Source organism: Acanthaster planci, unplaced genomic scaffold (genome assembly GCF_054643075.1).
Source record: "Acanthaster planci isolate LZ-2023a unplaced genomic scaffold, COTS_SCS Contig50, whole genome shotgun sequence".
Classification (NCBI taxonomy): Eukaryota; Metazoa; Echinodermata; class Asteroidea; order Valvatida; family Acanthasteridae; genus Acanthaster; species Acanthaster planci.
This window is the reverse complement of record NW_028257674.1, coordinates 71,998-87,532: the sequence shown is the minus strand read 5'-3', so window position 1 is coordinate 87,532 and position 15,535 is coordinate 71,998. Positions and strand designations below refer to the sequence as shown.

At 39.0% G+C, this 15,535-nt stretch overlaps 1 protein-coding gene and 1 long non-coding RNA gene across 2 annotated transcripts in view; one reads left to right on the top strand and one right to left on the bottom strand.

Annotated features, from left to right (window-relative positions):
- Positions 1-68: 68 nt before the first annotated feature.
- LOC147795366 (SID1 transmembrane family member 1-like) overlaps positions 69-15,535 on the bottom strand; it is a 79,696-nt gene continuing 64,229 nt past the window's right edge. The window contains exon 7 of the mRNA XM_087131993.1: positions 69-265. Within this exon, the coding sequence (XP_086988119.1) occupies positions 176-265 (90 nt within the window). The 3' untranslated portion in view covers positions 69-175. The remainder of the gene's footprint in view (positions 266-15,535) is intronic.
- LOC147795367 (uncharacterized) lies at positions 620-4,927 on the top strand. Its single transcript, XR_015423963.1, has 3 exons — positions 620-726; positions 1,965-2,112; positions 3,232-4,927. It is a non-coding gene; the product is annotated as an uncharacterized LOC147795367 (long non-coding RNA).

The following is a 15,535-nucleotide window of genomic DNA, read 5'->3' as shown; positions in this document are numbered from 1 at the left end:
CTTGCGATTTTGTGAGGTAATCAACTATGCACCTGTCAACCTTTAGACTGGAATTGACCCTCATCCTCTTCCTCGGTGTTGATACACCTGACATGGGAGGGAAAAATGATGAAGTTGACTCGACTGGTTTGGACGGTTTGCTTGTAGATGGCAATGCAGCTCCTTTCAGATTCTTCTACAACATTGATTGGTGCAGTACATACTTTTGCCTCTTTAGCATGTATTTCCTCAGTTTCATCCTCATCTTGGAATATTGCTTGAAGTTCTGGAGAAATAGATAATCCATAACAAACGTAACGTTTTGATTAATTACACATTGCAAAAATAATACATCTTTTTAAGATAGCACAACTCCCCAAAAGAAAATTTATCATCATTTGAAAACATACCCACCACAGGAAAGATCTTTTTATCATTTTCTTATCAAAAGAATATTTCTTGTTCCTTTTTAGAAAACACAACAGCAGAAGCATTATTTGAACAAAAGAAAAGAATGGATGAAGATGGGTAGGGAATAGCAAAGTTAACCACTCATATTGAACTATCTAGATAAAATACCGAACTGACGCTCTGTGTTTCAGATGTAGGATCAGGAACTCCAGTGCGTCAGCATATTAATATTTTTTCGAGACATGATGCACCTTGTGTTTTTTTTTCAGGGAAATCAGCTCCGTACAAAGTACAATAAATTTGTGCAAGAGTCAAGTTTGATCAACACCAGCATCAGTAAGTACTGGTATGAGAATGGCTGGTATGGCTACACTGGCTGCACATTATTTTTGTAATTGTAACCTTACCTGGTATTGGTAACAGCAAATCTTCAGATCTTACATGTCTTAAGGCTACTTGGATTTGTTCCTAAAAAACCGACTTTTAGAGGGCTGTGGATTATGTTAAGCCCAAATCTTGCCCATTTCATGGAAGAAAGAACGACAGATACTCATAAAATACCCACACGTCGTGTTGGTGCACGGCCGTATGCATTATTGCATAAAGCGCAGTCATTTGTGTGCTTGAGACACCAAGAGCTCAGATGTTGCCAGACTTTTGTGACAAATGAACATGTGTATGTGTAAAATGAGCCCCCTCGGCCAATAAAACCATCCACAAGTCATTTCTGCATGTGAAGCAGATGTGCATTTAGGCCTAACATGATTTGGCTGGCAAAATGACTAGTAAAGCAGTGGGACTTGTGTAGTGGGAGGCTAGGCCTGGTGCCAGTTGTACTCACCGGCCTTCGCCTAAAATATGTCATTTAATGTTTTGGAGTGTTAATAAAACATGCTTACCACTGCATTGAAGTCTGTCTCCAATCTCTCTCCAAATGTCTTTCTTTTTACTTATGTCTATAACAATGGAGTGGATTAGTTTTACAAATCTTTGTTCTTTTCGACTTCTATAATCAATTTTCATCCATTTTTCGGGGGGGGGGGAAGTGATGTGATTCCAAAGCTCAACTCTGAGTGGTCAAGTTTCTTGCCAAGAAAAATCGCCCTACAATCGATTTGAACGATATGAACTTGCTTTTCTTTGGAAATTTGTTCATGTCATTGTGTGTTGTGTGACCAGCTTAAATTATTTGAAAGGGAATCAATTTGTTTTTTCGTTTTCATTTTCTTTATCGTTATCGATGTCTGTGTGATTGGCCCTTTACCCCACCTCAACTACCACTCAAACACGTACACATGCATGTACACAGTAATTTGGCGTGGTCATTGATTCTCCCATGAGACTCCAACACATAATAGCTGAATATAATAGCTCTGTGGCGTTTGCGTTGCACTGCATTGGATTAAATTAAACATTGATTAAATTTAGGAGGAATAGAACCCCGTAGTTTCTGAGAAATGACTTGCTGGCTTCAAGAACCCTCTGTGAAATGTATGGTATTGGCCAGAGAACAACTGGCACAAAAACGATTTATTGAAGTAAGAAATTGATAATCTGTCCAAATCAATTTTCAGATGATGGGAGGACTTTTACACAGTCAGGGTCTGTTTCTTCAAAGAGATATAGAGAGGACTGGAGTGAAGTCAGTTGATCCTGAAAGAACACCACACAGATAGGCATTGACCACTTTGGCACATGGATGCAAACCTCAAAACTAGTAAGGTACTGTAAGAAGACTTTGAATCAATGAGAAGGATCTGAATCATGGCTAGGTACACGAGCATTACTTCTCCCTTAAAAGACGAGAAATTAACCAAAAGTACTTCAGATTTAACCTTTTCCAAAGGGAGACCCAAGACCTCCATTTTGGAAACCAACCTCCAGCATCAGTGTATGTTTAGGAGTTACCGTATCCAGCATATAGTTTTGTTGCCAAAATCACATTGTTAAATTGTTAATTATCAAGTTCACATCCCTTGTAAGGTCCTCATTGCATGTTCATAGAATGGTCCTTCTGAAATGTTGAGAACTGACGGGATTGACAAGAAAAACGCTAATAATTTACATGGTTCATAAGAGCTGTATTCAGATTTTGGGCACAAAGGGGCCATTAGAATCCCCTATGTGATTGTGAATTTTGTCCCCCACCAACTTGAAGGAACAAGGAATTGAATTTTTCTTATAATCGCTTTTTGTGTACCTCTGTACTTTTCTTCCATGTATAAAGACTGTTTGACATCTGTTATGAGTTACGTGACCTGGACAGTGCACTTTTTCAAACATTAATAGTTGACCAAGCATTTCTGGACAACTGAGGGCACTTTTGCTTTGATGTAAATCGAGAAAGACATTGTTTGATGTAAATCGAGAAAGACATTGTTTGAAGTAGCATGTTTTATGTTCAAATTTTGAATTTTTTGCCGGATTATTGCAAAATACTTGCACAACAATAAATTGCCAAAGAAAATAAAATCGGCCATAGCAGTGATTAAACAAAATCTAGAAATTTTCTGTGCACAAATCAGTGCAACATTGAGATTCAGTGCCTTAGATGACATTATAAGTTCTGCTCATGAATATGCAAATAGCAGTAGCATGAAAAGCCCAAAAAATCAAATAAGGCTTAAAATTGAAAAAAAAAATTCAAATCGGGTTAATTGAAACCCAAAGATGCAATTTCAAGGATTTTTAGTAAAATTTACAAAAATATTCCTATTTCCTGGTTCCTTTAATCATACTTTGGTACAACATGCTTGTACGCCTACATATGTTTTAAATGGCAACCTCCATTTTAATTTTTTTTCTGTAAGGGTTTTTTAAAGTGCTTACATTCCACTACAGGTATGGTATGGTAATAATCCACGGAGCTATTGATGGTAGTTTTCAACTGATGCCTTACCTGAAGTGTATGAATAACAGCAAGGCAGACTCTTTATTTGAGGTGTATGTTAAATCAACGGTAGAGTATGGCATTCCTTCAAGGGTGCGTTCGAACGACGAGTTGGAGAATTTTAAGGTGGTGTTTTCGTGAACACAGTACAAGCCAGAGGGCAAGTCACATCACTGGACAATCAGTTCGTAATCAGAGGATAGATTGACTGTGGAGAGATACATGTATGCATGTCCAAGTATCTTTCTAAAAGATGGTCTGTTGGTGATTCCAGAAATGAGAGGTTCGGTTTAATAATAATAATAATAATACTGTTGACCGCCAAATGGTCAGTAGGGAGACATTCCAATAAGAAGGTGCACAAAATTTTTCCAACTTTACTGTCCTATAATTCAATATTCCCTGATCTGATCTGAACCAAACTTTGTATGTTTTCATTTTCGACCCTAATCTATCATCTCTCAAAATTTTCACTGTAAAATTCGGCCTTCTTGTGTTAGTTTGACAATAAGGAGACACTGAAATGTCTCCTTAAAAGCCAATGTCTCCCTAATGCTGAAAAAAATTACCACAAAATTTCTCCCAAATGACCTATTTGTAAATATTATGCATTTATATTGCGTGGAAACCATATAAATGTTCTAATGCGCATTACAAATATTTAAAAATACAAAATAAAATAAAATATTATATTGAAAATATTCAAAAACACTAAATCAGGAATATAATTAAACCTTCATAAAATTATATAAATTAAATACAATTACAATAACAATGTCTTTTCTAAAAAGATGGGTCTTCATGGGTTTTAAACAAAGAACAACCTGGATTTCAAGTGGTAATTGGTTCCAGAGTGTGGGCTGCTTGTGCAAATGAACAAGTCCCTAGTAGTTTGTGGCATTTTGCCAATAGTAGCTTCCCAACAGACTTCAGAGAGTAACAAGAGTGAGCTTTAAGATACACCAAGTCAAACAAGATATTTTGGAGCAAGGCCATGAATGGTTTTGAAGGTCAAAAGAAGAATTTTATATCAAACCCTGAACTGTACCGGAAGCTAATTTAATTTAGCGGTGGTGGAGGTGACAGAAAAGGGCAGTTTAGTGACCTAAAAATTTATTTTATCTGTTTTGTAGTCTTAGGAGTACTGAATTAAAAATTCATGCTGTCTTTCCATTATTGTGTTTGCTATTCTATTGAACATTGTTCCATGATCATTTCCTTGATGATTGTGCATGATTCCTTTGTATCCTGTATTTTTATTAGTCTGTCCTTCTGTGCTTTTTTCCTGAACTACCAGTGTATGGGGCTAATTAAATCTGACGGTCCTTGCTTTGCTCTTTGTTGTAAATTAGTTTGTATGTAAATTGGGGCTAACTGGGAAACCTGTATATACCCCGTACATTGTGGGAATTTAGCTCTTTGGATGCCAACAGGATGTGTTAAATAATTATTACAAAACCAGCTGAACGTAAACCTAAGCTGCCTGTACAAAAAAATTAAAGTGGGTAGACTTAAATGAAACAATGTGTTTCTCACAAACTCCTTGCATTTTGTGTTTCCCCTTGTGCATGTAAGTTATTATTTTTGTAGTTGTGTGTTTTTTTTTTTCAGAAAAGACTGATGGCCATGTAATAACATGTAGCTTGAGCAAAATGCCTTAAAGATTGACCCACACCCATCACAACCAGTCGACCAGGGGTCTGATAAATATTCTGGATGTTTCATCTGTCAGGAGTCAACTGCTGAAGAAGTTAGAAACATATAACGAAGCAACGTGGGCAACAGTACAAAATGCCGCTGAAATTCGCAAAGACCTGGCTTCTTTTCAAAGAATCTTAGCAGCTCAAAACAAGTTGCATTTGAGGCAATCTGCTCCTACATTGTATTTACATGGTAACGGAATTACATTGGGTAACAGAATTACATTGCAGAATCATGTATGTCTTGAGGCTGTGTTTGGTCAAAGAGGGCAGCAATCACAATTATGTTTCTTTGTTTTACATCTTCCACTAGAAGGCAGCAATTTATGACTTATTTGCATATGCACATGGTAACTTCCCTCCATACATTGCACATACATCTACAAGACTACAAATTTGGTGAGTATTCTATTCATTAAAATCCCAAGGAGCAGTTTCTTTTCAAAGTGGTAATCTCAATAAGTTGATTACTTAAAAAGTACTTGCATCAGTGATCATACTCATTACAAAATGCATTCTTTTGCACTGTCACTTAAGCATACTGTACATACACAGGCTTACTTGCAGTGTACATGTATGACATGTGCAGCACTGATGTACTCGGACATAATTATAGTTTATTTCAGCATTATATTATTTGATGTTATTACATGTACTCTAGTCTAAAAAACTTATTATGCTATGAAGGCACCGGGTGTAATAATTATGTAAACAGATTTTGTTGACTATTTAGGCCTATGCTTGAAAAAGTACCACATAAAAAATTTTACAATTATACAAGTGAATGAATGTAATGAGCTCAAGGTAATTACTTTAAATTATTTTTGAATTCCTATATAAAGAGGGCTTGTTAAAATAATCATCATTCATATCAGCCTTTTTGAAGGGGAGTATTTACATGCATAGGCTATGTGCTCAATCTACAAGTTTGAGTCAAAATATCTTTTCTTAGTTCATAGGTACATGTAAAATGCCCCTCACAGCAAAAGAAAAGATGCGAGCATACAGGGAGCATATAAAGCAGGACCCTGACAAAGTTGAACAGTGCGGGAGAAAGACAGAAACAGAAAGTCTGCTAAAAGTGCAAGAATGACTCCGTGTAAAAAGCTTAGAAAGAGAAAAATTGAAAAGCTGTAGCAATACACCGTACCAAGAAATAGGTGATGTCTTCACCTTCTGCAAAATGTGCACATACTCCAGGTCAAATTCAAGTTATGAATTAAGTGCATGTTCCATTTGGGTCACCTTAAGCCTTGCGAAAAGTCAAGCAGAAGGTGATCAAGGTTTTAAACATTCTCCCAGGAAAAGAAAAGCAGTGGTTGAAGCACTCATTGCTGATGTGGGGCTGTCTTCCCAAACCATAAAAAAGCCAAGAATGTGATGAGTCAAAGGAAAAAGTAATTGATTTCGTTTGGACAACATCATGGATGTGTTCTGGACAGAAAGACACGTACATACAGAAGCATTATATGCTCACTACACTCAAAGAAGCCCATGCTATGTTTCTGGATGAAAGTGGACCTGTGGCGTAGAGCAGTCAGTGAACGATTGCAGCTTCAGATATCGGGGGAAGTCGGAAAGTGCCATGCAAGATGGTACCTGACAATCGCACAGAGTGCAGTGACAGAGCTGAGAGCAGCTGCTCAGAATCAATCATCTCGAATAAGGAAGGACAACCAGCAAGATGGCCGTGCCACTGAATGACAAAAGCTGAACGAATTTTGTAGTCCGTTTTCGGAAGAAACTTCTTGTGACTGCTTGTAAACATCGCAACTGGTCGAGCTGCATCCAAGACTACTGAGACCTACTTGCTGGATACACTCCAACGAGGCAACAGGTAACGAGTCACAGTTTCAGTCCGAGTAGGCAGGGGACAGCAATTGATTTTTGAAGAGAGTGAAGAAAGTAAAAGTAAAGAATTTTGCATCAGAAAATGTGCAAAAGGCCAAGATGCCAGCTGCTGAAATGGCCAAGAACAATGCTGAAAGCCTGCACGATGTCTTCGCCCGCTATGATTGCGGTGATGGCCAAAAATGGAAATTTTGACCTTCCCATCTTTCTCGCCCACCCCATCACGGAGTACCCGTTATCACTTGCACACGGTGATGGTTCAGCTTTGAAAAACAGGCAAATCTACATTGCTACGCAAGCTGGAGACAATTGAAGACGGATCCTATCACAGATGACAATCTGTCCCGAAGATATATGACGGGGGGCCTCCTTCTCCGTCACTACATTGGCTCAAACAAACGGGCGCATCACTGGCATCAATATCTTGGTCTCTCAACTATTTGCATCGGACAGAGGTGTATGTTTGCTTTGACAAATATGTTACCAATTCCATTAAAGACGGCGGAAGGAAACTGAGAGGGGGCACTACGACAAAGTGGACAGAGGATGCTGAGTAATGGGCTCTTCAAAAATGAGCTCGCAAAAGAAGTCCTTGAAGAATGGGGAAAGGACCATTATTGGAACTTTTTCAATGGAAAAATCCTGTTTGCATCCCACGAGGGCGAGTGTTGCCAGTATGTAGCAGATGAGGAGAGCAGGTGTGTTTGTGTCACAAAGCCACTGCATCTACAGGGTGGCCACGACGAAGTGGATACCCTGATCGCTTTCCATGCGCTGAGTGCTCCTGCAGGATACATCACTGTACGGGCATCAGATACAGATGTGCTTCTGATTGAGACACTTGGAAATCAACGAGCGGAAGTACGCTCCATGACTAAAATTGTTATGGATTGTGGGTCAGGGATACAAGAGAAGATTCATCAACGTATCCAACATAGCATACTTGAGAAAATGCAAGCCGGGCCTCGCGGAAGCCTTCACTGGATGTGATTTTACGTCAGCGTGTTTCAGGAATGAAACCACTGTGAAACCAAAGCTGCTTTATGCAGCTAATTTCTCTACACTGCAAATCTCATTTCAAAATAATACCTGTACTAATTTTTCTTTTTCAATTCTTTCTAGAAAGGCAAGGTAAAAGCCTTTGACATTGTTGAGAAAGACAAATCTGGACGTTTTAATTTGGACCTCTTCATCACCATGCGTGATCCTTGCAGCAGTGCTGATCTGCGTGTGGCTTCCAGTTTCGTATGCAGCTTGTATGATCAGGGGAAGGCAAAAGAAGTCAATGAAGCTCGCTACAACAAACTGATACAGATGACTGGCAAAACTGACCCAGTAAGTTAGCAATGAGTGAGGAACCGTACAAATGTTGATGATGTAGAGTATTGCCTTTTCTTTCAGTATACTCCTCTCACAAATGTGAGGAAGACCAACTTTGTACTTTTGCCACCATCAATGAGAAGCTTTCATATGAATCTCGTCAGGGCCCACTATGTTACCATTTTGTACAGCCGTGCTTCATCACCCTATCCAGCTGATAGTCTAAGCCTACTGGAAAATGGCTGGTGCTTCCTTCCAATAAGTGGGAGACGTACCAGTTTTTAGGGAAAGATTAATGGTTCTTGGTAATAACTAACCAGTTACATCCAAGGCATTTAACAGCAAGTTGTGTTGGCATTGGGTCTAGAGAACATTACTTTTTGCAACCTTTTGTCAATAAGAGATTTAACATGGTAATCAGTAAGTAGCACATATTTATCAAACACTATTTGTTTAGATACATGCCCACTCCCTGTGAAAAACTGCATGACAGTTTGATTTTTTTTATAAAAAGCTGAATACAAAGAACTATGAAATCAAATGTGATACAAAGAACTAGATTTCGGTTTTCAACAGTGTATCTACAGCCTTAAAGAACGGTTTAGAAATTACAACTGTTCTCACGTATAAAATCAGCGCAGATTTGCGCATCATTCATCAAATGAGTTGTTCTATTTCTATGTATTTTAAAAAATTTCAGATCATCAGCATTCCTGGTGTAAAGCCATTCCTTTTCTGCCTTCCACCGCAAGTTCTTAGCCAATCTGATTTCAGCATTATACCAAGGGACCGATGGTCTAACTATGATGGCCTTAATTTTAAGAGGTGCGTTATCATTAAAAGTAGTGTTGTAACGTTGAACAAGGTTATCCAGACCTTTACAGGTTCAGATTACAATGCTTTGCTGGCCAGATCCGTACTAAGTGAGTCAATACAAATTGATCTTAAGTTCCTATAGGTCACATTCTGACTCGGAGAATTGTTTTTCTTTTTTGATGCTATACAAAAGGGAAAATGATCGAAAAACAAAATGTCCGATACAGGCAGTTTGTGATATGTTGGTGTTCCCTGTCAATCTGACAACACTCAAATTGTTTGAATGTAATATGAAAAAGACTTAATGGCACACCTTGTAGATTGAAAAATATATTTTGTTTATGTTTATATACTGTTCAATGTACCAAATATTTCCATCAGTGTAGGAGTGAAGTGTTACATGACCGATTCCAAGAGAAAAATGGTACACCAGTTTGTCGCCAATTTGGATCCATAACTTGTGGAATTAATTACCCTTATAAATTACATTAATTATCCTTATATATACTGAATTGTTTTCGTATGCACTGTTTTCAGATCACCAAAAACAATGTATTTTGTGGGATGTGTTTTGGGGGGGCTTGGGGGAAGGTATTGTTCTCCATTAAAGTTTCAAAACCTAGAGCTTACTGAGGAATACATTGGCATTCCACAATAATATAATTCTAATGCAATTCAAAGACGAATTCTTGCAACGATGGAAGGTCTTCCCGATTTAAGCAGTGAATCCCACCTACGAGCTTTGCATGCCTTGTAAATGCCCAAGGGTAAACAACAACTCGGAATCGGCAAAATATGTCCTCTGATCGTCAAGAGCATACCCCAGAGCAACAATGGATTGATGGTGTGCTTGAGAAATGCGGGATCTGTACATTCGGGAGTTGAATGGAAACTGCAGTGCAGCAATATGGGATTGACCCCATGTTCTTGATTTCTTAGAGTATGACAGCGTACCCGTTTAACAGTACAACTGTTCTGTCAATCACAGCAGAGCGGATTGTAGCTATACAGGGTGCTTTGGATGGATTACCCAATTTGAGATCAAAATATAACCTGGCATTTCTGTTCTTTTCAAACACACTTGTATGTCGGGAGCTTATAATATAATACGACCCCAAAATGGTACTCAATTTGCATAAGACAAGACGGCAACAGAAATAGTAGAGAGGTGCCGATACCCAACCCAATTTAAAAGCCATTTCCTTTCAGTAAATAAATGGTGCATGTGCTGTTGCACATGCAGTAGTTAGTACGATGTTTAACAAAATAAAGTAATGAAAGTTATCCAATGAAAGAAAGAGTCCAAAAGACCTCAAAAACGTGTAAAACCATCTTTGCCGGATTCTGCACTGTTGGAAACCTACTTAGGTGAACTTTGTTGGCAACACATGCTCTCAAATACTTTGACTACGCCCTGGCCCACTGTGCGCTGACGTACCAACTCAGGTTTAAAACGACGACAAAGATGACCCCTTTGTCGTGGTTTTAACCACAGGGCCGCAGTCTCAGATACAATTTTGGATCTGACATCGGAATACGAAGTCGTGACCGACCGAGACTTGGGGCCAATCGTTATGCTCCAAAGCTTCCGTGTAATTACACGGAAGGCTATTTCACTAGATCCATTAGTGGAAAAAAGCAAGAGGTTGATAAGTCGGATACGTTGTGGAATATAAACATAAATGTAAACACCGAATCTGGTCGGCACCATTGTGAAAGACCTGAATTTGACCACTGTAGACATGGCCGGCTATATGAAAAAAAAATATGCCCTATAGCTCGATTTCAGAAGTTCTTGTGATAATTCAGCACATGGATCATTTGGTAACAGCGATATTTTGAATTGTAAACAATATGTGGAGCCGACCTGTATATTAAGTAGGGAAAAAAGTCGAAAAATAGCAACACCTGTATATAAACACATTGGCATTTTAACCATTTTTTTTCTGGCTGCTCACACATTCGGTTTTCAAAGAAGACAGAGAATACACTGCTTGGGTTGCTTTGTTTTATTGTAAGTACCGAGTTAGCTTCGATCAGGCTTTAGAAGAAAATTACATGGGACCAAACCAAGAGATCGATTAAAACACCGTCTGACAGACATAAAATTCTCAAAGTTGGTTTAAAACACGAAGCCACTTTGTCAGCTCGTCATTGTAGTTAAACAAATTTATAAACTTGGCTATCAATGAAATATCAGCAATGTTCAACTAGTTACCGCATTTAACTTGACGTTAAAAAGTATTTTATTTGTCAAACTAACATTTAACCAATTTAAAAACATATAGTAAAATGGATGACATCAAGACAATCTTAAGAGCAAAACCAGAATCTGTTTCAAAACTCAGACCGGTTTTGTTCAGTCGCAGGTTTGGGGGAATTGAAAAAAATATCTCGGTAAGGAATATAAGGAATATAAAAAAAATATCTCGGTAAGGAATATACCGTTAAGGATATTGAATCTCTAAATCCTACCAAGGAAGAGAAAGCTTTTTGTTTTGGAAGGGAAATCGTCAAAACTTTGGAACAAAGAAGGTGAGCCAGCGTCTTAGTCCAATAAATCCACTGATATTTCGCAGTGTGCATGGATAACAGTAATTTTAGGCAGACTTTTAATCGGCGGAACGTTGATTTTAAAGAAGAATAAAAACAACCACCAACAGTAGAAATGAGACCAGTTCCAATCAAAAGCACCTGCGCCATAAATTTTAGACATGGGGTAATCGCTTTATAATGAAAAAGACGATGAGTAAAACCCATAGACGTAAACGGAATTGTTAACACTGTGCTGTAATTACAGTCATTTCAATGGGATACGCCCATTGCTCGGTAAAAAGGTGCTAAAATTGAACCTCCAGACTTGGATCGACTATCTGTAGAAGACGCGGCTCGTTGGTTGGCTTGTTGCTATTTATAGTTATTATAAAGTTAATCAGCTGTTATCTATTTAATAACTAGTTATTAATTTGTTGGGCATTCAGTTCATTTATGGCTCTTTAGCAGTTCTAGGGGTGCTGTTAACAAGTCTGTCAGATTTCATTTTGATGTTACAACTCAAAACAGCACCAAACACAGTTGCTTTGAATCGTGACTTACTGCATTTTCTAAACCGTCGAATGGACTTGCCATTAATAATAAAATATTTTTTACTTACTAATATTGTTTAGGAGGATCATTAAAACTCCAATTTTTAGAATGCAAATCAGACATGTCATATCTGATTTACATTCTAAAAATTGGAGTTTTATTATATTTACCTGGATAGCAACGTCCACAATCATGTTTTTGTATAGGAGGTTCATCTGGGAAGTACCACATTCAAACACAGCGATGTCTTTTGTCTATTTGCCCACAAATGCGACATTTTTGTTTTTCGTGAGGACATGTATTCCCGGTTATATACATCTTTATCATTTCAATTCAATCAGCGTACCTGTTTCACTTTGATAATTAAATTGCTCTTTGATTTTTTACACCTTACACAAACTTTTGTTTGCCTTTCTGGTATGAAATTATTGTTCCAAAGATTTTTGAGCACTTCTTCAAAAAATATCCAATGTCTGCAAAAAGCACTCGGAACTGAGAAAATGCGACACATGAGCCGCGCCGACTCATGTTGTAATTGCATCTCGCGGCAGCTGCTGAGCTGCTGGACCACCGCCAGGCTGAATAACCTTTTCAGGTTCCTTGTCGTTTGTCCTCATTCTACGAAAATTTCGACTTTTCGGGTGTGTTGGGTACAGAAAGCCTCTATGCAGTTCACTTTGCAGACACAAAAATTGACTTCATCAATTTTACACACGTTTGCGTTATGCAACGAAATTACATTGACACATTCGCTTTACTATATGGAAAGCACGATTGCTCTCAAACATTGCTTATTATCTGATTTGATTTGATTGGACAGCCATTGCATGCATAAAAGTTTTACAGTACGCGTAAACACAATGAGTTGAAGGAAAGTGGTTGAAACGTTATTTGTCGAGGTATGAGCGTTATATCACTGCATGTCAAAGGTACATTCATGGGTGGGTTTAGTGCACGGTGCGTATGAAGATTTTACACAGGTTGGTGAGAGTAATGATAAACAGCGGCTAGAATCTGGACTACTTTTTCAGCGGCGTTAAGCCTTGACCGTGAATTAAAAAATATAAAACAAATGCAGGGTTAAGATGAGGCCAGTCTTTCCTCAGAGGATGCAGGTCTGCAAACTTTCTAAGACGGCAACTGAATTGGGTTGTTTTACATTGTAAAACCGCTATTTTAAAAAATCTTTAACTGCATTTATTCGTTTGATCTCCCTTTCATTGTTGCCTGGCAGGTCTATAAGGTACTTTAAGAATCATATCAGGAAGATGGAAGCTATTTATGCCCTTGTTGAAGGCGATGGCATTTTCACACTTTCATCTCCTTAACCAGCCTTGAACCGTTTCAAAAAAGTGGTTACAATTTCTTATTCATAAATAGCATTGGATACATACTGAAGAAATCAATATACCCTCCCTACGATTCTGCTCAAGAATTATACTTTCATTTCCGCTTGCGTGGTTTATAAAGCGGGTAACATCACACCGCAGACGGGCATTATCACAGTCACATGCCGTGGTTTCGACAATATTCCTTTCAGCCCCAGAAGTACCACCAGGCCTCAACATGGTATGCGGGTTCTTTACCAACGAATTTTTTTGTCACAGGATTTCAGTTACCGACAGGGAGAGAGCGCCAGTTTCATTACCGTTGCTGGCATTTTGGTTTGTGTGTCCTCTTTGACACACGAACCAAAATGCCAGCAACGGTAATGAAAATGGCGCTCTCTCCCGTTTGACATGGTCTCGAGCAGTCTGATTGGCGCGTTGCCTTGCAACCATGAGAGTGCTCATTTATATCATTATCATTACAAATGTATTGCATTTTATAACCACCGCCAGGCATATTTTCGGGATGCCCCAAATGTGTCACTTATTCTAATTGGTAATCAAGGAAAAGGAAGGATTCCAATCTTTACTCTTTAACCCCTGAAATGTACTGTGCCGTCTCAATGCAGAGTAACTTGTCATAGCACTGGAAGGTGCTCCGTCTGACCGAATCATCTAGCACTCTATTGCGCCAACCATCCACCCTACCTTACAGCATCAGCCCGAATTGTTGTCGACTTTCTGCAAGGGCTGGAAAACAAGCGACATGTTGTATTCTTGGACAATTGGCACATAAGCCCCGCTCTGGTGCACAAGATGACCCAGCGAGTGTTTGGAACTCGTTGAACAGTGCAAACCCCCAATAAGGACCCCATAAAAAGACATGATCCACCCTAAAAAAGGGCAACTATGTGTTGTTTGACAGGACGCCAAAAACGTGTAACAAGTTCTGACTAAATTATGGCAACTGCAAAAGAGACACCAAAGACATTCGTTGCTAAAAAAGTTCCGGTGCGCTGTGGCAGTTGTATAAAGACTTGCCGTCTTCAACGATTATAATAAATACATACGAGGAAGTGACTTAGAATCACAAATGTGTCAGTACTTCGCACTTCATCATCGATCCCTGAAATGATGGAAACACTTTGTTTAGTTATCTAAACAACAGCGTCCAACAGCGTCCGCTCACTAGCTTGGATTTCCCGGTCATTGATGAACTTTTGTCCGCCTGCAGAACGACCAACTTAACTAGAATACCTTTCAAGTGGACAAGTGACAAAACTGATTTTTTTTTCGCAGAATGAGTACCAAACACACTCGCTAATTGTGAGAAGTGCTAGAATCAAAAATGTCTAAATGCCTTGAAACCATTCGTAGTTACAAATTCCAATTTGGCAATGGTGCGCACCAGCCATCAACGCATCAAGTTCCCAGAATAGTCAGGGAAGGCCATACAGAGCACACAATGCGAGGCAGATTGCCTCTTGAATCTGCCACGAGTCGGAGAGATTTCCTTGCCTATAACACCGAAGTTGCGACATGGACCAAGCTGCTTGTGATGGTCTGAGTCAGGACGTCACCGAGCGCAGTAAAGGAACTGAAGACAGAAACCGGCAGAAAGCCTCGTGGAGCTAGTATGGGAAGTTTACGGAGTGTCTATGCTTTCATAAATGAACTTCCTAAGGAAACATGTTATGGATCGACAAACATGAATGACATTTGGTATAAGATGAAACAGGTGCCATCATCCATTTGTTCAACCCAATTCCATTGCAAGGTTATTCAGATCAGAATGTGTGCAAGCAGTTTTAGTTAACCTGAAGTCTACATCAGACATAAGGCTTGGGGGTGGCCATGAAACATGCAGAGAAGTCGGCATCGCTATTACAAATCCTACGCTGTCGAAGAATTTGAAGGTAAAGGATCGGAGTTCTGGCACTTGAGGTGCGAGAATCTGTGGGTTTGCGATGTTTGTTTGTGCTAAATTTCTGCACCCGTCCAGGATGGTGACACAACGGGTGTGTTGTGTCCAGGAAGTTCGATATCAATTCAGTGAGACAGTGAAAAAACAATGGGGGTGTCCTGCATTTCTGGATTTGTGATTTTTTGGGTAGCAAGGTAGAAAACTGACGTGACGAGTTTGGTTGCATTGG